A 26,991-nucleotide genomic window follows, 5' to 3' on the forward strand; every position below is an offset into this window, starting at 1 on the left:
GTCATCCCGAGGGATGGTTTGTTCAGTGTAAAGTCCAAAGCTAGATTTGTTTCACACCTAGCATTTTGCAAATGAGCTCAGAAATTCTCATCTGACCAGACCGCCGTCTTCCACATATCTGCTGCATTCCCTTAGTGGTTTGTTGCAACAAAGTACAAGCAACACTTCTTATTACTTTCTTTCAGCAGTAGCTTTTCTCCCTGTAACTCCTCAACAATTGATATGTTTGTGGATTGCACAGGTAATAGTTACTACTGAAAGATGTGCTTACTGGAGCTGGGGCTCTTTGCAACTTTTTCAAAGCTACTGCAGGCTTTTTTCTCTTTTAGGCTGATCCATGCTCTCCCTAACTGACCTGTATATGCTGGGCCTCATTTGGTTGCATTGGTTTTAATATATTCATCGGCTTAGAGGAAATTAAAACTTTGGCAAGACACTGCAAAATCCATTTTGGTCCAAACTTAAATCAGATTAGTTCCTTTCATCCAATACAGATCATATAGGCACAATTAAATCCAATTAAATTCTGACCTTAATTATATCACATTACAATTATATTTTTTCACCTCATACAGTATTGATAGCTCTTATGCGATCTGTTAGAAAATTTGGAAATTATATTTTTAATGCACTATTTTAGTTTCAAAAGTGTCAAAGTGTTTCAACATTTATTAATAGATATGATAAAGGTTGACTATGTTTCTCTAACACCCACTCTTAGTCTTTCTCTCTCCGTCTTTCTTTCCCTGTATCAGTTAGCTAGAGGCTGTTGCCACCCACACGCTCCGTCTTGAGAGCAATTTACATTCACAATGACCCAACTGAACACATCCATGTGTTCTAACATGTCACGTTTACCGAAATCCCTCCTAATCGCAAAGGGCTGTTTTCAGGAGTGGGTAGATGTATGTGAAAAAATGTTCTGCAAGGTCATTCAATTGATTCTCTGTGTTATGATTCGATCCAGTTTGAGTCATAAATATCTGAAGTCTTTCCTCCAGCTGAGGGGGATTGCCCCTCATGGCCTGCTGATTTGTCTGAAATCTTTTTTAACATAAAGAAATGAAACTCTTTGCAGTGTGAATCTTGCCGTTTTTTTTTTATCATCCTTGCTATGCAGTTTTTTCGTGCCTATTTCTTTTACACTTCAAATAGAAGCCCTTGGAGTTGTTTCCATGGGTACCAAACAATTAGCTGTGATTCAGAATAGAACCTGGAAAGTAGCCTACTTACAGGCACTGAGAGCTAGGAAATCAAAATCATAGGATGACAGGGTGTCTTGATTCTCTTTAAAAAAAACGGATAAAACAGCTCCTCTGGGTAATGGGCATTTCTAAAAAAGACCCAACCCAACAGATCACTCACAGACAAAAATAGAAGCTTGGATTGAGTAACAACATTACAAATACTTCTGGATAAAAAAATATATAACAGACTGGTCTGTAGTTACATAAGCACAATAGCCCAGCTGCAAAACTGCAAAAATTAGAAAAATTCTTTCTCACTATACATAACACCTTTTTTATCAAGCAATGCTACATTTGGTGTAAATCATAAAAAAAAGGTATTTCAGAAAAAAATCCAACAGAAAATCCCTATCATGCCTACGTTAAAAAAAATGGTAGTAGTGAGTTAGTTTGGGCCAACTTTCCTGCTTCAGGGTCTGGATAACTGATGAAATGACACTTTCTACTAGAACATCCTGGAGGAGAAAGTTCACCCATCAGTGTGTGACTTTAAGCCTAAGAACATTTTGGTTGTAGAGCAGTTTAATAATCTGTGAAACCTCAACCAGTGCTGCAAGCTGTCCTGTAAAAAAGACAGAATTGGATCGAATTAACCTGCATTTTACTAACTGAAGTTTAGTGTTTTCTCTTGACTTTATAAAAATGAAATTCATCTAATTAATATAAATTACCTATCTTTTAAGGTAATCATAGCACTTTATAAAAACTTCTTCTGACATAGTTGTCTGGTTGCATCAAAACACGTTTTGGAAATGTTAGTAAGCACAGTTTCCAGAATAACAAACAGATTTTTTCCCCAGCCAAACCAGCCATAAACCACAATATTCACATCATAACTGGATCCTCGTCTCTGACTCCATCAAAAGCAGCAAGAGACCTGGATGTTATGATCATGTTACCACTGTTTCTCGATCTTGTTGCTTCACACTACTACACATAAGAAACATACCTAACCCAACATGCTACCCGTCTATGTCTATGCAGTCTATGGTTATCTCCAACCTTGACTATTGTAATGCACTCCTCACTGCTCTTCCAGCCTGTACGGTAAAACTGTTACAATTGATTCAGAATACGTCGGCACGTCTGGTCTTCAATCAGCCCAAAAAGTCTCACGTTGCCTCTCTGTTCATTGAACTGGTTACCCCTGGCTGCCTGCATCAAATTCAAGTCCCTGATGCTAGCCTTCAAAGTGCTTAAGGGTAAGACTTCCGTCTACTTGAACCCTCTTCAAAAAGGCTTATGTCACAACTCGGTCACTCCGGTTAGCAATGGATTGTCATCTAGCAGCACCTACACCACGCTGAAGACAATCCAGACTGTTTTCATGGGTTGTTCCAAGATGGTGGAATGACCTTCCAAGTGCTACAAGAACACCAGCGTTCCTTTCTATCTTCAGGAAACTGAAGACTGAAGAACTCTGGGTCTCTGAGCAAGACCCTTAACCCCACACTGATCCCCGGGCGCCGCACAATGGCAGCCCACTGCTCCCCAAGGGGATGGGTTAAATGCAGAGAATTTATTTCATTTCTCTGTACTTGTGACAGTGGAATGACAATAAAGTTGAATTCTATTCTATTCTACCTCTGTACCCCTGTACTATTCTTTCTGCACTTCCCCCCCCCTCTCTCTCTTTGCTCTCACCACTGATTATGACAAGTGATTTCCCTCTGGAGAACTTATTGTTATATTCATGATAACTGTAAAATTGTGTCTAGTTTGTAAGCTGCTTTGGATAAATGCATAAACACTAAGATTTGCAGGTATAAAGACACAGAGCAGCGTTTGTGTGGTTGCATGTTTTCTCTGCGTGGATTTGACAGAAAGTTTCATACATTTTAATATGAAGATGCAACATTTATGGAAAGAGCGATCTTTTTAGTTTTTAACTAACCTTTTACTGCCAGTATTTGCTGTCTGGTGGATCAATGTTATTTATACAATTTTTTAATATTTTCCCAGCGTGTATCTTTCTCATTGTTCAGGTTATTCCTTTAACAATTCTGCTTATTTAAAAGAAATACACAGTCTGAAGTCACCTACGTATTGTTCTTAGATTAGGGGGCAATGTCACATTAAATCAGACTTGTTCCTTTATTCTAATTTAACTAAAAAGAGCAAAACTGTTCTTTTTATGCATGGCATACAACAGATGCGATATTAGAATGAATTAATTATTAGAATTAAGGCCAGAGTAGAACAGTTCAGATAATGGTGGTGAGCAGCACCAGATTCCTGGTGATGCAAATCACAGACAACCTCACTGGTCAAAAGGGGACAGAAATGCGTGTACTTCCTGCGAAGTATGAGGAGAGCCCACCTGCCCCCACCCATCCTCACCACGTTCTTCAGAAGCACCATAGAGAGCGTTCTGACCAGCTGTCTCACTGTGTGGTGTGGAGGCTGCAGCGCCCTAGACTGGAAGGAAGTAGGAAGAGTAGTGAGAACAGCACAGAGGATCATCGGGGCTCCTCTTCTCATTTCATACCAGCACTGCAGGTCCCCGTAATATCATCAATGACCCCTCACATCCCCATGGACTGTTCTCCCTGCTGCCCTCTGGGAAGAGGCTTTGCAACATCCGCTGCAGGACCAGCACATTCTGCAACAGTTTCTTCCCCGCCGCCATCAGACAGCTGAACTGTTGAAAAAAACTTAAATTCATATCACAGACTCTTCATCACAATGATAACGCCAAACCAAAAATACTGCATATTTACACCATATATATTAAATGCTCTTCCATATCAATAATGTTTTGCACCATGTTTTTTCTCCCAAACTGTTTACATTTGATCACTGCTGCATTTTATGGAATGGAAATGTTCTGAAAGCTGTAGAAAATGAACTTTCATTCCGCATACACTTTGTGTACATACAAAATGACAGTAAAAGTTGTCTAATTCTAGTCTAATTATAGGGAACAAATATATAGAATAAATGTCCCAAATTGTATTATGCATGGCAGAAAAAAGTAGCACCTTATTGCAATCAGTTTAGGTTGCTATGATCGTCCCTTAGATATTTGTGAAGTGTAAAGAATGCCCAGTGTCCTACGGTTTTCTCCTCAAACTAAATTTCTCATCAAACATTATTTAAAGAACATGGAGAAGAAAAATTAGGAAGGCTGTAAGTGAACAAATCTTGCACACTACTAATTCTGGTATCTGTTTGACGTAATCTTTCGTTGTCAGAAGGCATCTGCTGAGATTCCCTGAGGATAGTTGCTCATACTTTCCTATAGATCCATCACCATGTTACTGAGTAGTCCAAGCCTGAAGACAGACCAAAGCTAGAGGTATCAAGATGAGTCATCGAGGAGTGTGGGCCCCACTTCCGATGTCATTCTGCCGTCAGGTTTCTTTTTTGCTTAATTTTTCACGGAGATTCATAAAGTTTTCCAAAACCAGTTGTTAAAAATGTTTTTGTAGTGAAGCACCTCTAGACTGTTTCTTTTTTTGTGTGTGTGTTTGAGTAGGCTGCATCTGTGTATTCTTATTCATTTTATTAATGTAACACGGGGGAATTACCCGGATTGTGACCGAGGACGTGGCCCTAAACCAACTAGTAGAACACTAAAAGTATCATCAAGTAGCCTAGGGTCTCCCAATTAAATGTACCTGGGTGATTCTCTGAATTCGGTGCACTTTTGATCTTGTGATTACTGAAAAAAATGTCACAAAAAATGTTGCTTTTGATCATGGTGTCTGATTTAGGACTATTTTAACCTCTGAGAAAATATGTTTTCCCACCTTAGGCATGCAATCCCAAAGATTATTCTCAATTTTTTTGTCACATATGTTGTTTTAAATTCAACCCTGTAACGGGACAATTGAGTTTCTGTGTGGGTACAATCCCAAAACATATTCAAACTAATTCTTCCAGTGCCTTAGTAATCACTTGTCCCTTATATAAAATAAGTAATTGTAAGTAGATTTTTTTCATTGTAAATAATCATTTGTGACTGTCAGGTATGATATGGCCTCTTTATATACCTACAGTCTTCATTAATCACAAAAATATACTTTAATGTAAACATCACATTAAGTTTTCATATATTTTCTCTTTTGTCCTCTAAACTTTACAGACAGTTCAGCTAGCATTTATCTCAAATTTTTTATTATTATCACAAAAAGTCTGGAAATGTATCAAGTAACAGGGTTGAACACATTGTAACAGGGTGGCTCACACTGTAACAGGGTTGAAAGAATCACAAAACATTTAATCAAATTTAAATTTAATTTAATGCATTAAAACAAACAAGAAAAGAAACATTTTGGATGTAATATTGAATACTCTAAAAATTATTTAGATGAACAGTATAGGCTGAATGCTGTAAGCAAAATCTCTCTCTGAAATCCGTTTAACAATGCTCAGGTCTTTATTTTCACACAAGGTCCTACGCTTCCTTGAAAAGCCCAGTATTTTCTCAGACCAACTCTGCAGCCTGTATTTCTTGACTATCTTCCCAACAACCACCTCTGCAACTTTTTTTTTTTCCTTTTTCATATTTGGCATTCTTGTACTTCCTCCTGATGTCACAAATTATGGCTTCATGGTGCAGTAAAGTTTTCCTCACCTTGCTGTTCACAGTACAGTTTTTCAGCAACTGACAAACTTTGGATCTTGGAGAATCTTTATTCTTAGTTGCTCGCTGGAGTCTTTTTTTATATTTTTCTTTGAGCTTCTTCTGATGTTTGAGTTTCCTTTTTAGTTCTTCTATTTCTTTGCACAGTTTATCTCTTGCTTTTCTGGATGCTTTCTTGCCTGCTGAATGACTAAAATGAAACCATAAAATAAATGGAAAAGAAATGATTAGTTCTGCATATTAGTAGTTACATGACTAGAGACATAGCAATTATGGTGCAATGACTGACCACAAGGCTTACTATATACACTCACCGGCCACTTTATTAGGTACCCCATGCTAGTAACGGGTTGGACCCCCTTTTGCCTTCAGAACTGCCTCAATTCTTGGTGGCATAGATTCAACAAGGTGCTGGAAGCATTCCTCAGGGCGTTTGGTCCATATTGACATGATGGCATCACACAGTTGCCGCAGATTTGTCGGCTGCACATTCATGATGCGAATCTCCCGTTCCACCACATTCCAAAGATGCTCTATTGGATTGAGATCTGGTGACTGTGGAGGCCATTTGAGTACAGTGAACTCATTGTCATGCTCAAGAAACCAGTCTGAGATGATTCCAGCTTTATGACATGGCGCATTATCCTGCTGAAAGTAGCCATCAGAAGTTGGGTACATTGTGGTCATAAAGGGACGGACATGGTCAGCAACAATACTCAGGTAGGCTGTGGCGTTGCAACAATGCTCAATTGGTACCAAGGGGCCCAAAGAGTGCCAAGAAAATATTCCCCACACCATGACACCACCACCACCAGCCTGAACCGTTGATACAAGGCAGGATGGATCCATGCTTTCATGTTGTAGACGCCAAATTCTGACCCTACCATCCGAATGTCGCAGCAGAAATCGAGACTCATCAGACCAGGCAACATTTTTCCGATCTTCTATTGTCCAATTTCAATGAGCTTGTGCAAATTGTAGCCTCAGTTTCCTGTTCTTAGCTGAAAGGAGTGGCACCCGGTGTGGTCTTCTGCTGCTGTAGCCCATCTGCCTCAAAGTTCGACGTACTGTGCGTTCAGAGATGCTCTTCTGCCCACCTTGGTTGTAATGGGTGGTTATTTGAGTCACTGTTGCCCTTCTATCAGCTCGAACCAGTCAGGCCATTCTCCTCTGACCTCTGGCATCAACAAGGCATTTCCGCCCACAGAACTGCCGCTCACTGGATGTTTTTTCTTTTTCGGACCATTCTCTGTAAACCCTAGAGATGGTGGTGCGTGAAAATCCCAGTAGATCAGCAGTTTCTGAAATACTCAGACCAGCCCTTCTGGCACCAACAATCATGCCACGTTCAAAGTTACTCAAATCACCTTTCTTCCCCATACTGATGCTCGGTTTGAACTGCAGGAGATTGTCTTGACCATGTCTACATGCCTAAATGCACTGAGTTGCCGCCATGTGATTGGCTGCTTAGAAATTAAGTGTTAACGAGCAGTTGGACAGGTGTACCTAATAAAGTGGCCGGTGAGTGTGTATATATACATACATATATATGTGTGTGGGGGGGTGTGCGTGTGTTCTAAAAGCAATAAACCATAGCTTCCATGTTACAAATGTTCATTTCTTAGGAACTACTACAACAAACATATTAGTCATGTATAAAGCAGAGTAAAAAGTAGTGTTTCTAAAACTATCATCATTAAAGTCAACTATACTTCAAACTATATTTCCCTCACCGTGAGGACCCTGGTCTGGCTTGGACTTTGTCTTGAATATCACATTCATGAGTATGTGGAGGGGTTAGAAAGGCAGACCCCACATTTTCAATCTCAGCCTTCCTTTTCTGTCGCTCCTTAGCTTTCCACCACTCCCTCTGCTTTCGTCTTCAAGCTCTCTTACTCAGGTCACTGATTGATTTCTTTGCTTCTCTATCTTTTTTCCATCGCTCACGCTCTTTCCTGAGGTATTCTTCTCTTCTTTGTGAATCTGCATTTCTTCTCACCCTGTATTCTCTTTGCCTCTCTGCATTTGATTTAGCCATCAGATATCTGAAAATAATGTATGAAATAACATTTAGAGAAAAGGGACTAACTTGCTTAACAACAGAAAAAGCTTCAACCCCGTAACAATAATTCAACCCCGTAACGGTGTTTTTTGTTATGGGGTTGAATGTTACAGGGTTGAAGATTAAAGCCAAAAGTAGTTATAAGTCCACATTAGCTAGCAGTATGGTGTAGCTTATGGCATGTGGAAAACAAGAAATTCAAGTATTTTTTAAAGATAATTGTTTTATTTTTCCCAAACAATATTAAATATCATTTATACATGTAACAGTGTTGAAAGGTTGAGGTTGACGATGCAAATTTATTGATAAAAACGATTAAATTTAGGTGAGAAAGTAAGCTTTACACTTACCTCTCTTCACAGTTTGAGAGGGAAAAGAGTTGAGGGATGTCACTTCCTGTGTGTGGTTGAAGTTGGACTGAACCAATATTTTAAAAAAGGGAACATTGGTATGCCGTTACGGGGTTGAACAAAAACTGAGGGACATGATCAAATAGTGCTATTTTGTCAATAATTTGTTTATTTTTCTCATATTTCTTTTATTCAGCTTTGAGTAAACATGCAAATAATAATTTTAGCAGAAAAAAATTTGATTATTCTAGCTATTTTATTTGTTTTACATTCAGTGAAAAAGTACTTTAGGTGCGAGGGGACATGCTCATCTCACTTACCTCTGATCTTCTGCAGCCCATAAAATCTTTAAAAATTTAAATTTTAGGATATAGATGTGTGTTATAAAGCAGAGACACGCGGATCTTTCCATTTGTTCTTTTTAAATTCTCTTTATTGTTTACCTTATATGAAAATCTTTGAGGTAAACCTTTGGGGACACAAAGTGCACCGAATTCAGAGAATCACCAACCTAGGTAAGTCTGGCTTAAAAGGGGGAAACAGATTTAGTATACAAATTATATATTTTATTTATGGATTACTTTACAATTGGAAGACAACTTTATTATTCTATTTTAAAATCCAATAAGGCACAAGAACCCGTGACAGAAGAAGCAATCTCAGACTCTAGAAAAACACTGCAAACCACGTTAGTAGCACACAAGATCAAAAAAGATTATATTAATTTAGAAGAACACGAATCTCACGTTGCGTCCTATAGAGCTGCGCCCAATCAGCTTATTTATAAAAGAAATAAATGGTCGTTCTGGTTCTGTAGTGCCCGTGCTACAACTCTAACTCCAGAGAAAACCTTTTACCAAGAGCATAACAAGAAAAGGGGTCTCAATGGTGAGAGCATAATAAGCAACAGCAGCAATCTGTAACAACCAAAAAAAACAATAAAGTGTCTGCGGACCATTATACAGGAAATACAGAAATAAAAGAAAACAATGTACCTTCATCAGCCTCAGACAGGGATATATGCAGACGCTTCCATGAAAACTTTTCCAGCAGCGCGAATACCAAGATCCAAATTTTGTGTAGCAGCACGGCTCCCAACGCTCAAAAGAATCTACTGCACACCAAACTAAGCCGACTCTCATAGCTTGCTTGCACACCTGGTGCCTATATACGCTAATGAGCCTGTCAATTCTGTAAAGCAGACGTGAAGGTAAAGAAACGGAGCTGTGATGTGTTCAAGGACCCAAAACGGGTGGGAATTTACACCCAATAGACCACCCGGTTACATTAAGATAAAGCCTAATTAATAATTAGTATTCCCATAAATAAAAGCTCAAAGCTGTATTTTTTTATACACAGCAGCCAGGAGACATGCACCCATCCAACCTACACAGAGCTATAGGTCACTGCCAGACTGTCAACAAACACTTTTAGCAGGAGTGGGAACACTGCATCGACCTGGAAAGACTTTAAAATACAAAAAAAAAACAGTAGGCAGCAGACAATTATCTCCATCTAATGCTGCAGCCTCAATTCACTATGTTTACCTTGAAAAGCTTTTAACAGATAACATTTTTTTTATCTTACCTGCATTAAAATGCAGTTTCAGAAACTGCATAGAAGCTGTCTCATGCATTTCTTTTTCTCCTTTCCTGATCTTCTTTCTTTAACATTTCAATACCACACTTGATCCTGCATTCAGACTTTTTTAGGCTCGAACTGAACCTGTATTTGTTATTGCACAGGCTAGGATACCTCACTTGTTATGTCGGGGTAATGTCAGGACAAATCACGATCTATTATTATATCGGAGTTGATCTATTTCAAAAGGGGCGTTTTAAAGGCCTTCAAAGGCGAATTGTTTAGATAAAGAATGTGCATTTTCTTGGATAATCAAAATGCAAAAGGCTTTAAGTTTAAAAGGCAAAAGTGCAATCAAACTTTTCATTCTAAGTTGTATTGGTCTAAATCTGGGGGAAAAAAAACTATTTTAAAATATTTTTTTTCAATTATTTTTTCATATAATAAAAGCAATAATTTAAAAATACATTCATCACTGGTTGTTCCACTTCTAGCTGCTACAGTTGCTGTCAATTGTTAGTGATAGTTGGCAGTGAAATCCCCTTTTACATCACTGTTAAGATGGCAAAGCATTCTAACTAAATTTAGACTTGACTTGGTGAAGACTTTCCTTTATGGTTGCTGTTTTCTTTTTTTTTCAGCTGTTATTTGCAGGCATTTACATTCAGACTTGCTTGCCTGCATTAGATCAGGATCTTCTGGCAGAGAGCAGAATTTATGTCTACATAATTCTACTCATGAGTCCGCCCGAACCCTAAAGCTGTACACTAGTCCCAAATCATTACACTTGTTTGACAGTGAATTTGATATCCTTTTTCCAAAATTCTCATAGTTGGCAACATGAAGCATTCTATACAATTCAATATTAAAAAGTTTTGTGGGGGCAAATGTGAGACAGGTCTTGGTATTCTTTTTGGTCATCAGGGATTTTTTTTACCTTGGAACTCTCTGATGAATGTCCATTTTCTAAATTTTGTTTAAACAAGAGCACTGACAGTAACTTTGGAAAAAATGCTTTAGACGTAGTAATGACCTGGACATATACAGTAGTAAGCTTATGGTAGTAAGAAATCAACTCTATTGCTGCATTGTAGGTTTTTAAAAGCTGAAACCTAAATCCACACCCTCTGTTTAAGGTTAGTTTTTCTTTCTTAACATAGATGGATTCCTTCACACCCCTCTCAAACCACCTGTCTTCTTTGTCCAAAATGTGAACATTCTGGTCCTCAAAAGAATGTCCTTTGTCCATTCTTTTAATTTTTTTTTTTACTTTTTTGGAATCATCAAGCACATCTCAGCTTCTCTAAAAAATACGGTTTGTCACAACTTCTTGCCATTGCTTGTTCTCATTGGGTGTAGTTCTTTTGAAAAGCTTTTCCCCTTTGAAAAAACAAAACATAATTTGCAAAATGTATGCCTGTATTTCAGAGTGTATAAATAGGTGCTTTGTTGAGTACAATGTCATTCAAAATGATTGAACACTGACCCAGTCATGTTAATTAATATGACTGTTCTAAAACCATTCAGTAATAACTTTCAAATAATAATTATTAACACCTAAATGTCCTCAAACTGATCATAGATTAAACAAAACAAGACAAAACCCAAATGTATAAATGTATTACTGACCATAATAATGAATCATGAATCCTGCCACCATATTACTGCCTGATCAAATATATGATGTCCTCTTACAGGATCTTCCTGTGTTAATAAATTATTTATTATTTTCATGTTAAGATCCTTTAAAACATAATCCAGATTTGTTAGAAAGTGCATTAATATTATTTTTCTTTCTTCCTTTTTATCATACCCTCTTGTAGACCAATCCCGCAGGGCAAGTTTTGCCTCTGTGAGACAATCGAGTATGGAGACCCCTCCTAACACGACACCTCAACCCTTCAGGCAGCCGGTGAGTACAATAAAACCCAAAAGGAGAAGCTTTATTTCACAGAATTTTTTCATGTTCATGGGATGTTTGTTTTTGTTGTTTAATCTACAGAGTTTTCTCAATCGAAGGCTGAAGGGTTCCATCAAGAGGGCAAAAAGTCAGCCGAAACTGGACAGAACCAGCAGCTTCAAACAGATGATTCTGCCCCGGTTTCGTAGTGCTGACCAAGAGCGGTAAGTTATGGAATAAAAAGCCTAAAATGCTGATAATATCAAATGTTTGCTCTGTGTTCATATTTCAAAATGTTCAGGGAGAATTCAGTATTCTTGGAACCTCCCGGTCGGAAGGAGGCCCTAAAGCCTTCCTAGTTCACCCCAAAGCCCAAAGGCCTGATTTTAAGTCAGGTTTAAGGCATGTGCTTGATGCTGTTTCAAAATCTTCTGTGACTCTTGGAAGTTTTTACTCTTCTAAAGATTACAAACACAAACTGAAGTGTATTCTATTTGATTCCCTGTGATTGAGCAAGCCGATAAGAAAGTAGATCAGTAGATCATCCGTAGGATGCATAGTATTTTATCATTATTTTGCAAACTAATGCAGACCAGGAAGGGAACTCTGGAGGCACTAGAGAGAGCCACAGTTTTGTTGCAAGAATCTGTTGACAGTTTTACTATCAGTTGTTGAGGATACATTTTGCCTTGTTCCCAGTAAAGAAAGACCTGCTTTAGTTTGTTGTAGCTGTCAGTCGGCAGTGGGCATAAAATCCTAGCATCAGTGAGATGATGCTTCAAGATGAGGACTGAATTCTACAAGTGTGTTAGTGGTACTGAGGCTATCCAACCTCAGTTAAGGACAACCAAACATGTTTAAAACTTTTTGAGTTGGATCTGGATACAGTTAGGTATTGTGAAGAGACAACTGACCAAAGTTTCAACAGATGATGGTAGCAGCCAATGTTTATTAATGTTCTACTGCACTACTCTGAAATAGTGCTAGACAGGCTACTATGTTACCTTAACAATATTTCCCTGAAGCCAATCCATGGTGGACTTTGAAAAATGCTTGGGAACCTTGTCCTGTTTAAATCTCTATAGATCTTACAGCTTTCTCACAGAGGATGCAATGTTTTCTCTCAGAACTTCCTTTTACTTGTTAAATCTTTCTTCCAGCCACCCACTGCAGATAATCAGTGTCAGAGGAAGGAAAACAAGCAGCAGAATTAGATTAATTCGAAAATTAGATAATCTGACAGAGCTATATGCAAATTCAGTTTTTTGTAGGTATCAAAAAAAACAAAAAACAAATACTGTACAAATTGGGGCAGAATAACATTTCTAGTTCCAAATGCCCCAATTAAAAATGCCTTGGAAGCCTACCTTCACACAACACCGATACAGCGGGTCAAAGACGAGGCTTTCCTCCCGAACTTGTCGGTCTTTAATCATGTTGGCCGTGTGCTGTCTTTTGCATAATTTAATCTTATTGCAAGTGTTCCATGTAGCTGACTAACATTAAGACACTTTTTTAAATGCTGAAAAAAAAACACAGAGTTGCATATAGACTCCTGCAATCTATTTTTTCTGGGTATTCCGCAGCTTCTTCTTCTTCTCAACAGACAGGGCATCAAAAGTAGGAATACAAAATTAAAAATCTAAAAAATTCTTAGAGAATTGAAATCATAAAACTGACTTTTGGGTTTCGGTGCCTGACCCCATTACTACCCATCTCTGACAATAAGACGGTAAATCTTTCAACTTAATCTTATTTCCTCCTTCTCCCTTCATAACACCTGAAAATTTCTAATTTTAAATCATGGATCTACAGAGATAAATCCTAATACTTCTTTTGTGTATTTGAAGAGTTGTAGGTAACTAATGGTGGCCAGGTTTTGGGGTCAGTAGGTATATATTTCTTGTTGTGCAAAAACTGATTCCTTGAATGTTTTACTTGTTTTTACTGCTTTATTGTGGACCACCTGCCTAGATCAGGGTTTCTGGGGACAGTTGTTGATAGCTTTTCTTTCTGGCGCACTGGGTTGGGTGGCCGCTGTTCCTTTGCCTTCCTTACTACAGTATGCATCCAGATGTAAATGGTTGCATTTGCAATGGAAAGGCAACTGGAGACTCTGAATTATATTAAGTCACTAGGTCCTGATGGTTTCAGCCCTGAAGGCCTGTGCAGAGCAGCTCTATGACAGTCTACAGCACCTCTTCAACCTTAGCCAGACGCAGGAGACAGTACCAGGGATGAGGAAGACCTCCTGCCTTGTTTTGGTACCAAAGAAAACAGTTGTCAATGACTATAGACCTGTTGCCCACACATCATAATTAAGGTCCCAACTCCTGTTGGTCCAACTGAGCAACAAAACAAGCAGCAATTAAGACCTCTGCTGTTTGCTTATCGTTGTGGAGTTGGAATCAGCACGGAGAGCTTCTCCTGAAGCAGAGCCGGGATGATTGTATTGAAGGCAGAGCTGAAATCCACAAAAAGGATCCTGGCGTAGGTACAGTACCTGCCGAATCCAGGTGCAGGAGGATGTAGTGAAGGGCCAAATTAACAGCATAGTTTGCAGACCTGTTGGCTCTGTAGGCTAACTGTAGGGGGTCCAGGAGTGGGTCAGTGATCTCTTTCAAGTGTGAAAGCACAAGACACTCAAAGGACTTCATAATCACAGAGGTCAGGGAACCTGGCCTAAAGTCATTAAGTACTGTGGACCTTGGCTTCTTTGGAACAGGGATAATAAGATTATCGTCACTTCTGACCACAGTTTGGGAGACTGAAAGGTCAACTTTCAAATCAGGGAGCCAGAAGCACAGGAGCATCACAGAGGATGGTACTGTCACCATTATTTTTACTCTGTACACCTCTAACATCAAGACAGAGTCCTGTCATCTGCATAAATACTCTTCTGTCTTTGCAGTCTTTTGATGCATCAGAGATGGACAAAAAGCTGAGTACAGGGAGCTAGTGAGCTGCTTTATGGTATGATTTGGAAACACTTATTTGATCCTGAAAATGAACAAAAGACGGGAGATGATTGTAGATTTAAGATGAAATAGGAGCACTGCTGTTGTTTTGCAATTAACCGGATTTTATTTGAAAAATGATCAATAATATAAGAGAAATCACAATTATGAAAATGTACTCTTCTAATAATCCACAATAAATAGATATTTTGAATAATTGTAATTGATGGCTACCAGGCTGTGAAGATTATAATTAATATTTTTGATTATCAATGAACAATTATTAGCTTTTTTTACTTACAAATTTATATAAAGCAGTTGTGGATCTGGATTTGAATTATCCATGAGTAAACATCATAATATATTCCTGCAACTCATAGTTATTAATCATAAACCAGACTACAAGGAATATCTCTAAAATATGCTGTTTACCCAAAATAATGGTTCAGCATTAGCTTTTAGAGACAGGAAATCACTTACGAAAAGCCCCACTGACAACTACACTTAATTCATGCAATGATTTCTTAAATAAAAATAATTCCCTATGACAAACAACAATACTGCTCAACACTATTAACACTAAACTAATAAAATAATAAACAAACACAACCAGAAAGTGGTGAATAGTTCACTATGGACAGCAGTGGTTTTTAGACAATTACAGTAAATAATTAATCAAGCTTCAGCTTAATTTCAGCATTGAATAATAATCAACCAAACCAGCAACATATAATAAAATAAACACAGTAATGAGGTTAATGTTGTGGGATGATAATGGCACTTTTAGCTCCAAAAGTGCCATCATCTCAAAGTGACAATACCTTCCCCCACTATGTCCGGACAACACATGTGGTTACAGCAGAGATAGGGGAAGCAAACGGCTTCCCGAATGGAATCTGCAGACAATTAATGCAGACTCCAAGTTTACACAAGCTTCTTTTTCAAAGAAATGATAAGGGAGTAATAGATGTACTGCTTTGAACAGTGAGGATGCAAAGTACCATGCGGTCTACTGCATGTTTCCAAACAGCACTAAGCTAAAGTAGATTTTCCAGACCAGCGGTGGCTGCAAAGAGAGGGTTAATGGCGGGTTCTTTTCCATTTTTTTAAACCTGTCACAAGATGTTGAGTCACGGCATGACACTATTAACTCCTTAATTTACCCTTAATTTTAATAGGTAAAGGAAATAGTTTCCCAATGGAATGAGTATTTTTACTCTTAAAATAAAATATTTAGATAAAATGCACTAAGACAATGCAATTGTGTTTCTTATTTTAAATGTAAATTGTCTTGTTCCATTGGCAAAGTGTCTCTTTTACCTCCTCAATCCAAGAACAAATGCACTTATTTTAGGAAAAAAATGACTTATCTAGATATGGATTTTTTCCAGTGTGATAGAGAAAACTGGCTCTGTTCTACAAAAAAATCCTCTTGAACCTCTGGAGATATTTGCGCAAAGAAGAATTCTTCATAAAATTAGGAACAATACCAACATCCATGAGCACTTTCTATAGAAGACTGTTAAACAACAACAGCGTGGATTCTCCAAATACAAGACAGACTGCTACAGAAGGCTTCCTACATCTATCTACTTTGAAAACACACTGAACTATAATTTACAACATAAAATTTTCCTTTAAGATTAGTAAAGTAATTTTGAATTAGTATTTTATAGAAGCTATACCTAAAATTAACCATTTCACAGAATTTAAGAAATACTGCATACAACTAAACGTCAACATCTAGAGAAACTGTTTGCAAAAAAAACCCTAATGAGTACATAAACATTTCCCTTTGGGATCAATTTAGTGTTTTCGAATTTATAATTAATCTCTTGAATCTTTTGAATTGAATCCCTTTGGAGCATTTGAGGCCTATTTCTCAATTTTCAACAAACTTTTTGCATAGCTCTGTTACCTTTGCAATGTATCGGCTTGTTTATTTTTTTAATTTATTTTTTATGTTAGTGACCTTTATACAAGGTAAGCAGACTAGAAATTGACAGAGAAAGAAACAAGGATAGTCTAAAATTAGAGAATTTTACCAAATGGGTGCATTAAGGATTAATTACCTCTGTGTATGGTTCACCTGCTCTTCTGCTACACCATACACTGCAGCAGACTTTGCTGTATGTCAAGCGTGCAATGAAACATTATCTTCCACAGTCTAGGCTCAAGAACACCTTATGTAAGCAGTAAAACCTTTGATTGGTCACAAAAGGTATGCCTGAGGCCAAACCGGGTCTAAAAATGTGTGCCCTTGTGCATAACATTGACAGATGGGTATATATTAATAGCAAGGTTTTTGTTAAGTTTGTATAAAATATCTCTAAATCATTAAAAGTTGTTTATTGCAAACAACTGAACAAACTGAGGGAATAAAGAACATTTTAAATCATTAAATTGTGATATTTTGATTTTGATTTTATTTTATAATTTTGATTTAGTGAATAAAACACAAACTGAAAGTCAAATAATTCTGAACGAATTATTTTAAATTTTTGCTTAAGAACATATATATTCATTTGAGTCCCTTTTTTCTCCAAACCTTGTCAGGATGCAGCATCTCACAGCTTCGGATCGTCTCATGACAGCTTTCTTGCCTTGTTTTGTTTTTAGAAAGTTGTGGGGTCACATCCCTGCCTCTGAAATTTTATGCAGACTTCACACAATCCAGTCACGAAGCCCATATGGGAAATACACAAAAAGATTTCAAGAGGGAGTAAAAAATGTAGTGCTGACGGCACATTTTCCCATCACAGCGGGGTTTGCTTTACAGACATATTTGGGGCTGCTGTGGATGTCCGACATGTGAAAATGAGGAAAGTGCCATTTAGTGAAGGATGTGGAAAAACATTTTTCTTTGTAAAATGCAGTTCTTTATGTGTAAAAAAATCAAAAATTAAAATAAATATATATAAAAAAATCTAAATTAACTTGCTTGTGTGGGGGCTGGAGGATGGAGCCTGTGAGCGAAGGCTGAAGGATGTTGGGTTTTAAGTCAGAGCTCACCGCTGCCTCAGACAGCTGCCTGCACAGCTCGCTTTGAGTCCTGCCCACACACGCTTAATTCACTCAGTCGTGTTAAGTTGACTTTGCTTTAAACCTTCAGTATCCAACTGCACACCCAAGCTTTTCAACGCAGCTGCTCCTCCTCAGCAGCCAAGTTGGTTAGTTTTATCTGTGTTTTTTTTTATTGTGCTGTAGTCATGATTATTCAGTGATCATCAACACACCACATTGCTGCATCAGTATTAATTGTTTATATAGTCAGTCATCCTGCCTTTTGGAATAGTGTAACTGAAATTTTGTTCTTCTGTCTCTCAGAAAAAAAAAACCCCAAAAACCCCACACATGACAGTGGAGAAAAACCTCCTCTTATCAAAAACTTGGTGAAGCGGAATCTAATTTCCCAACACTGACTAGCCTAATAATTGTTTTGTTGCTACTGAACTCATATCTCTGTGTGCCAGCAAATCAATTTACCGCTTCTTATTCTGTCTCAATTTGATTCACCTGACCCTGAAATGCTGCAGTGGAGACTGAAGTGCAGGCACTCTGTCAATGGCAGAGGATAACATTCCCATCCTGTCTCAGCAATAAGGTTTATTTTTTCAATGTGCTTCAGCTTGGTTAACCCTTCTTCATCAAGTTAAACCTCTTCCTCCTTGGGAAATTATTAAATTCCAGACCAATTCTTCGGTGGCATCCGCCCCAGGATATCTATATTTTTTGCACCAGAAAGATTTCATCATCAAGTTTCAACAAAAGGTGTCTCCTCTTCTACAACAAGGGGCCTAAACATCCTCTGCACAACTGTGGAGTTTGTGTAGACATAGTTGCAGTTTGAACTCTGTCTAAGGGACTATAACAGCTTATAAACTGGTTTGTTTCCATTCAATGCCTGATTCTGACATTGCTTTTGCCTCATGGAGTCTATGCCTTTAACTCACCCTCGTCAGAATCAACCTGTTTTTTGCTATCTGACTACTGATTCTCTCCTTCCCCTCAGATACCTCCATTGGATTCTAACCTCTCGGCTTTGACTCTGTTTCTGTCCCATGACCAATGAGTTATGTTGTCAAGACAGAGAATCTGCCTCAGAGTTCCTGATTGTCCCACTGCCTCTAGCAGTGGTGTCTTTACTGAACCAAGTGCTTTTCAGAGCGCTGTTGTAGAACCAAAGCACACTCTCTCCTTGTTTCACCTGGATTCTGAGTAGGTTATGGAGTTTATTTCTGTTAGATCCAGTCCAGCCACTAACCTGATCTCTCTTACTCAAATATTCCTGTTCCCACTGTTGATTTTGTTCCTGCTGGCTTTGTTGAATTTATTACATTTGTTACAAGTTATTTGTTTCTGGTTAATTACTGGGACCTAATTCTTGCTCATTACAGAAATAATCTGACCTAAAATGGACCCATTACATGTGCCAATAGTCTTGTCTCATATCATCTCATATCAGAGCACATGAATCTCTCTTTACGGATTTCGTCACAGATTTGCTGTCTTCTAATGGACAGCTACAACAGATTCTTAAAAAACGGTTTACTTCATTCCCTCGAAGAAGCTCCCCTGTACCAAAGAGATGGGGAGATCTCTGCTAAGGAGGTGTTTCGTCTTCATGGGATTCCACCATTGTTTTGGATAGTGGACCCAATTTATACACTGATTCTGTAGGGAGTTCTGTTATTTGCTGGTACAGTAGTTTCCTTCAGCCTTTACTGTGGATTTCACCCCCAGCCTGATGGCCAAACTGAGAGGATTATAATTCAGACCAAACTCCGGATCCAATGTTCCTCTGATCCTTCTAAGTCATCTAACCACCTCCCTTGGGTGGAGCATGCCATTCATTTGCTGCCTTCTTGCACCACTGGTCTCTCACCCTTTTACATTGTTTAGGTTTAGTCCAGGAGAGACAGGCCATTGTTCCATCTGCCCATGCTGCCACAATGAGTTGCCAACAAGTTTGACGGAAGGCAAGAAGAGCCATCATCGAGGTGTTTGGAGTCCAAGTCAGAAATGCTAATCATCATCGGATTCCTTTCCCTGATTATCAGGTCAACCAGAAGGTCTGGCTGTCCACCAAATTCAGCTTCAGGTGGAGAACCTTTGCCACCCTGTGTCCTTGACCCGTTTCCCATCTTTAAGATCTTGAACCTAGTGGGTGTCAAACTCTAACTACTCCGCCCCATGTGGATTCACCCAACCCTCTGTGTGTCCCAGATCAAGCCCTATGTCATGCCCAGTCTCGATGCCTTCCTCTTGGCCCCTCCACCCACCTGGCTTCTTAATGGAGATTACAACTACACTGCGATTGAGTTGTGGCCCAGTTCCTAACAGAACTGGTTTAAGAAGTGAGTTAGGTTAGTGGGCTGCTCACACACAGATTTTCCACTCTAATGAGAAAGTTTTTGGGGACTACATTAGTATATTGACTCTATTTTCCATAGGCCCCTGTGTAATAAACTAGAGAGAACAGTTTCCATAAAACCTTTAGCTTTCTGGCTCATCTTAAGATTATTTTTTTTTTATATTTGCAAAATAACATTTTCTTCTAACCTTTTTTTTTGTTTAAGTGCACCAGTCCCTCCAGCAGCTTACTTTCGGCTTGGTAAACTTGCCTATGTTTACTTTCCAATGAAACAATAGTAACAGTTTTAGTAATAGTTTTTAGCTTTGGTTTAATATAACTGTATGATTTTCACATTGGTTTTACAATTAGGTTTAATTCTTGAACAGAGGAACGTGATGCCTTCATGTATTATGAAATTGTACCAAGAATGAACTAGACTAATTGTAACCTAACATTCTCTTTCTTATAACTTGCATATTTCTTTATTTTCATTTCCTCTCAGAAAGTTGCGACGTCAGCTTTATATCTGTCACAACTCCACAAGTCCCCCTGTAATTCTTTCCCCCACCTATCATTTCAGTAGTGTATTTTTTTCAACCTTTATGAGCGCTAACTATTAGCTGACAAAGATCACTCAATACAAACATTGCTTTTGCTAGATTTGTTATTTCCGAACATCAACACACTAGCATCCACTTTCGGCTATTTTCTAACACTATGCCTCAGCTGCAACAATAACTTATTCTGCCTGTTATTGTGTAGGCCTACCTCAGGACGCCTCTTACTCATCAGAGTAAACTGCAGTGGTGCCATATCCTGTCTGAAGTAGAGTTTTTTTTTTATAACTCTGTTGTTGTTCCAGAGCTTTTATATGATGTTTGGAAAGTCCACCATCCTGCTGAGGAAATAGAGCAATTATAAAAACCAAGTACATAAAAGTCTTCTGACTCTAACTTACCAAGGACAGACAACAAAAACTACAGTTTAAGACCATTGTTTGGTTTCTGGTACATTTAATTTAATCCAGGTTCAGAGTGTAAAAACCCCACCTACTTTATTTCATCCTGTTTGATTAACCAGATGATTACTCCAAATTTATGTAGTGGAGCCAAAGAAAAAACTGCACAGACTTTTTACTTTCTAGACCTGCATTGTCCACCAAATCACATGACACATTTATTTATTTCGCTGTTTTGGTTGTCAGAATTTTAGTAGTTTGATATTGAAATACTTAGTATAGTGAACAGCAGCATTTTATTTTTGAACTATCATTGTTTGCAAGTACTGATCTCAATTACTGCTAGGATTACATAATTTATTTGTGAATCACTAAAAAGTTTTTATTCTCCGTAGCTTGCTCTATTTCCTCACAATTTGGGTGCTTGATGCACCTTTACTTAGCTTTCATACTAAAAGATGGCAGTAGAGAGAAATTTCAGAACACTGACACATAAAAACTGCATTTTTAACAGCACTGCGCTTGCCTGTAATGCATATGCGAATCAGCATAAATATCTGGAAGGCAGCAACTGTGTTCCAATAACCATGGCAACTTTTTCCACTGCTGATACAATATAGATATTGCAGCTTAAAGTATTGGCCAATACTAACATTGACCAGATATAATATTGCCATAAACCAAACATATTTTTAATACTTATTTTGCCCAGTGTGATGTTAGACAAGGCTTGATCAGTGACATCTTTCAAAAAAGAATAATAGTCAAGAACAGTCATGAAAACAACTGACCAATGAGTTAAAACCCAATGATTTCCATAAGCCTTAAATAGTAACGGAGTGTTTCTATGAGTATTTATATGCAAGCGATATAATCCGGTTTTAGTTTCTTTTGGCTGATATTGTACAAATATTGATATCAGATCTGGAAATTCCTACACTTCAGGAAATATTGTTACACCTAAAGAAAAACCTCTTGAAGGGACATCAGCAGTCCTGCTAAAGTTGACAGTAACAGTTTCAGCTCATGATAGTTGCAGGCGTGCAATAAACAGCATTAATATAGCTCAATACATCAGGCGCTGTATATAGCTCAATTAATGCCACTGACACAGCACACCACCTTTTACATTTTTGCTGTATGTATGATTTGTAGTTTTTCCATAACACATTGTCTCATTTAACCAGGGACCTCTTAGCTTCTTCTCTTTTTAATGATTTCTTTTCGTGGCCCAACGACTCACCATGTTAAAATTATGGTTTGAACATTGCACCATCAGATACTTAAAGATCAAGATACAGTTTTATAAGCTGCCCTGCTCTGAATCTTCATTAAGTCATTATGACTTTATTGACGTTCTCTACCACACCTTTTAGGACTTACTGTACAGCTTCCTTTTATACTGACATTAGGTTACACAAGGGTCAACTGTATCAGTATAAAAGGGGATGAATACAACTGCAGATCACATTTTTCAGATTTTCATTTGGTTTTTTTTTTTTGGTCTATCATAAAAGCCCAAAAACTACATTGAGGTTTGAGAATGCGATTTGATAATACTTTTGCAAGGCTTTGTAGGTGGCTGTTTAAAGTAAAATCTCTATTCTTGAACCAATGTTATGTCAGCAGGCCATTGCATTGATGTTTTCTGATTATATTGTGTGCATGTCAGCAGTTTAAAATGGTATCCCTGAATAAGTCAATTTATACAACTGTGACACTCAGAAACACACATTTATCCTAGTGTTGAGCATATACAGACAAAAATAAAGGCGCAGTTATATTTTCCGGAAGCTGGCGCTCAGTGATTTTCAGCTGCCGTGACTCATGTTGTAAAAACATGTATATGAATGTTGAATATAAGTCGATGTCTCCTTCTCTCACCAGGACTCGCTTGATGCAAAGCTTCAAAGAATCCCACTCCCACGAGTCCCTCCTTTCCCCCAGCAGCGCTGCAGAGGCTCTAGATCTAGTTCTGGATGAAGATGCCATTATTAAGCCTGTCCATTCTAGCATTTTAGGACAAGAGTACTGCTTTGAGGTGTGTTAATTTGTTTAATCTGATCTTTTTTGCCTGTCTGTGACTATTTTTCTTTAACTAAAATTATTTAAAGTAGAACTGCAACACTGCTTTTTCTCTCCAGAGTCTTCTAGAAATACAGTGAGCTTTTAGTTAAAGAAATCTGATAAAATATAAAAGATTATCAGATTTATAGCTTTAGGTGAACAGAAATGCAAAACTATTGTTGGAAACAAGGCTTTAATATGTGATTGTCATAAAATACTTCTCAACCTCTCTGCCTACTTAAAGGAACTAGGGGTGGGAATTCTGAACAAATACACATCTGTGTCCAGTTTAAAAAAAAATGCTAATAGGTGAAGAAGCCTTGAGAATAAAAATCAACCAGCCCACCCGTGTATCTCTCCATGCACAGCAGTCTTATAGCAAACCATCACATAGTAAATGGTGTTTCCGCATCACTAGTGCAGGGCTGTGAATATGGCCTGTACACGTTTCACTGGTGTCACTGGTGATTCTTTTTTCCTCCTCTTGCCTCTATTTCCTTTAATCCTTGTAGGTCTTGGGGTGTTGCAGGTTGCTAGTCCTTCAAGGGGTGTAACAAAGAAAAACTGGACAATTTATGCATATTTATGGCTTGTGAGATGAAGCAAGAGTGTCCACACACAAAACCCTACTAGGGAAGGGCCCTGAATGAGAGCTAAACAGGACGTTATACCTACAAGGCAACAGGGCTGACAGCTGTCCTGCCTTATCCCAATAAAATACAGTAGAGTTCAGTTTTTTTCTGACAGTTATTGCAAAGTTTTCTATCTGAGTAAGGAAACTGCAAAGAATCATCAACTTTGCCGCAGCACTTTGCTCAAAGGATGCATAGGTCAACAGAGGTCCAGTGGCCAGTATTTTGCAATAAATAATGGTTTTAATAATATGAAGCTTCATCAAATAGTCCCCGTATTCCTAAAATAAAGATAACAGCTCTTATAGTTATCTCTACGTAGACATCTACAGGTCAGAGACTTATTTAGAGTCATAATTATCTAGGGTCATAAATATCTTCACACACAGTGTTTATGAAAATGAGCCAGTATTACCTAGGAAACATACAAATAATTGTGCTTGAGAAGCCATGTTGCACTGAGAATGCACAGATTTCACAAAAGCCTCTTAAAAAATACTCTCAAATCATTTACATATTGTATAAGAAAGGGAAGAAAAGCGGTGTAACAGGAGAATCTAGTGGAAGCCAATCTGCCTGTGCACCACTAACTTTGTCAGAATCTCCATCTTTAACAGTAGGTATCATTGATTGTTACTCATAAAGCTCCTAAGATAAATAAAATTATTAGTGACAAAAGTAATTATATACAAGGTTTGCCCTACAAAGAAAATGTCAATGTAAAAAAAACAAAATAATATGTTTCGTCTTTAGGTAACCACCAATTCAGGGACAAAATGTTTTGCCTGCCGATCAGCTTCAGAAAGAGACAAATGGATTGAAAATCTTCAAAGAGCTGTCAAACCTAACAAGGTATTCTCAGTGGATCATTTTTTTTTTTTGCTTAATTCACTTGAAAATGTAACCCTCCAGGGCTGTTTAACGCAGAAATAGCACTCTTTTCAGGACAACAGCAGGCGAGTAGAGAATGTACTCAAGTTGTGGATAATTGAGGCCCGAGATCTTCCAGCTAAGAAACGCTACTATTGTGAGCTGTGTCTGGATGACATGCTGTATGCACGCACCACCAGCAAGCCACGCACCGATACAGTCTTCTGGGGAGAACATTTTGAGTTTAACAATTTGCCGACCATTCGTAGCCTTCGTTTGCACCTCTACAAAGAGACTGACAAAAAGAGACGCAAGGTAAACAAACATTTTAGTACTTTATATAATGTTTAATTCTTAAAAAAAAAACACAAAGATTTATTTATTTATGATGTTTGTAATACAGGAGAAAAGCACATATATTGGCCTAGTCAGCATCCCGATATCCAGCATCACAGGCCGGCAGTTTGTGGAGCAGTGGTACCCGGTGATACAGTCCAGTGTTTTAGCCAAAAGTGGTGGTGTTGGTAGCACCAAAGTGATCAATGCTTCACTACGCATCAAGTCTCGCTACCAGACGATGAATATTCTACCGATGGAGCTGTACAAGGAGTTCGCCGAATACATTACAAACAACTACCGAACACTGTGTGCAGTATTGGAGCCGCTGCTTAGCGTTAAGAGTAAAGAGGAGGTTGCATTTGCTTTGGTCCACATTCTTCAGAGCACAGGGAAAACAAAGGTAAGCAAAGTAACACTTTTATTCCGACTGAATAAGTAGCCTGACAATATATAACTTTATGTTTTTGGCAAATAGAATGTAGAAGGCTTATTTTTGACAAATAAACTGCTTTCTGCATGGGTTTATGCTGTAAAGGAATTGTTTTGTTAATTTTAAACAATGTTTATAAATGTTTTTCAGTCGGCTTACCATAAAACTTTAAAGTTTTCCTGTCTTGGTATTGATGGATCTTAATACTGCATTTAACTAAATTAATCATAACATACCAATTGATAGACTTAAAGAGTGGTTGGACTGTCTAGTTCTGTAATAGATGCTTTAGGTTATATTTATTTGGCCGCTGGCATTTAAAACATTAAGCTGAGCAAAAAAAGATCACATTAGGTCTCCCAAGGCTGCAATCTTGGTTTACAGGGTGATGTATTTAGGAATTCCTTATCAAACTTATGCAAATGACAGGTTTTTCTGTGTCGACAAATTAAACACTACAAAGGGGGTTGATGGATGGAGGATATTTTTATTTTAATTAGGTCATATTATGATGGTGACTTTCCATAAACAGTTGGGCAGCTTTTGCTTATCTTAAAATGTTGCTAACCTCCTGGCCAGCATCCAGAAAATTTTAACCTGTGTCTCACACCAGTGTGAATTGCAAGAGTTTGCCCTGCAACCATAGGGTTGTCGGTTCGAGCCCTCGCTCAATATACATGATAATACACTTCACCCGCATTGCCTACCTCTGTTTGGTCAGAAGGCCCGGTGCCACCAGTATACGCAGCCTCGCTTCTGTCAGTGAGCCCCAGAGCAGCTGTGGCTACAATGTAGCTCACCACCATCAGTGTGTGAGTCAATGGATGAAAGACTGAATGCAGTGCAAAGAGCTTCGGTCAGGTCTCCTGACTTGGAAAAGCGCTTAACATGTGCAGGAAATTCTAGATCCTTCAGATCAAGACTGAAAGCATTACTAGTCCTGCAACACAACAGTTGTTTTATCAGTAGTTTTATAATTTTTTTTGGTAATTTATTTGCTTGAAATTAGCATTTCAAATGTTATCCTTAATTTCCTATAACCTATTATTTTTTTTTTTTTATTATTTTTCCCTTTAAGATTTTCTTTTATTTTGTCTGGAAAGTAGTTTAATTTATACCTGCACTATTAATGGTGCTTTACAGATCAACCTGCCTTACTTGCAACTGTTGGATTTCATTAGACTGCATGTTGTATCTTTTCATAGGAGTTTCTTTCAGACATGGCAATGTGTGAGGTGGATCGGTTCATGGACCGTGAGCACTTGATCTTCCGGGAGAACACACTTGCTACAAAAGCAGTGGAAGAGTACCTCAAACTAATAGGTCACAGATACCTCAAGGAAGCTATTGGTAAGAATAAAGCTCCAGTGAAAAAATCCAATAGTCAAAAAACAAGCAGAAGCGGCATGTCACATGGTACCTAACAAAATGGCAGTTAGGTAGCTTTATCAAAGTTACTACTAATGTCTGGAAGTTGTATTCAATTAGAAACTGGATTTTTTACAACCTCTTATTTTACCTGGTAGCTGTGCAACAGACCTCATGGCATTTTAGTTCTTGCCCATAATGAGAAAAGCTTTGCTAATATTCCTTCCTACTGACTTTTCTCTCATTGTATATTGCCGTATGTTAGAAATATTTGTTTTTCCTTAAA

General features: G+C 38.0%; 1 protein-coding gene across 5 annotated transcripts in view; it reads left to right on the plus strand.

The window, feature by feature from the left end:
• LOC119784833 (ras/Rap GTPase-activating protein SynGAP-like) overlaps positions 1-26,991 on the plus strand; it is an 86,161-nt gene that overhangs the window by 21,153 nt on the left and 38,017 nt on the right. For 4 of the 5 annotated variants that reach the window (XM_038287080.1, XM_038287078.1, XM_038287082.1 and 1 more), the window contains 7 exons: positions 11,652-11,740; positions 11,831-11,952; positions 22,887-23,040; positions 24,452-24,550; positions 24,632-24,883; positions 24,972-25,307; positions 26,543-26,687. In XM_038287080.1, the coding sequence (XP_038143008.1) occupies positions 11,652-11,740; positions 11,831-11,952; positions 22,887-23,040; positions 24,452-24,550; positions 24,632-24,883; positions 24,972-25,307; positions 26,543-26,687 (1,197 nt within the window). The remainder of the gene's footprint in view (positions 1-11,651; positions 11,741-11,830; positions 11,953-22,886; positions 23,041-24,451; positions 24,551-24,631; positions 24,884-24,971; positions 25,308-26,542; positions 26,688-26,991) is intronic. The other variant, XM_038287079.1, reaches the window with a different exon arrangement.

Source organism: Cyprinodon tularosa, unplaced genomic scaffold (assembly GCF_016077235.1).
Source record: "Cyprinodon tularosa strain WSP-4 unplaced genomic scaffold, ASM1607723v1 ctg234, whole genome shotgun sequence".
NCBI classification, from domain to species: domain Eukaryota; kingdom Metazoa; phylum Chordata; class Actinopteri; order Cyprinodontiformes; family Cyprinodontidae; genus Cyprinodon; species Cyprinodon tularosa.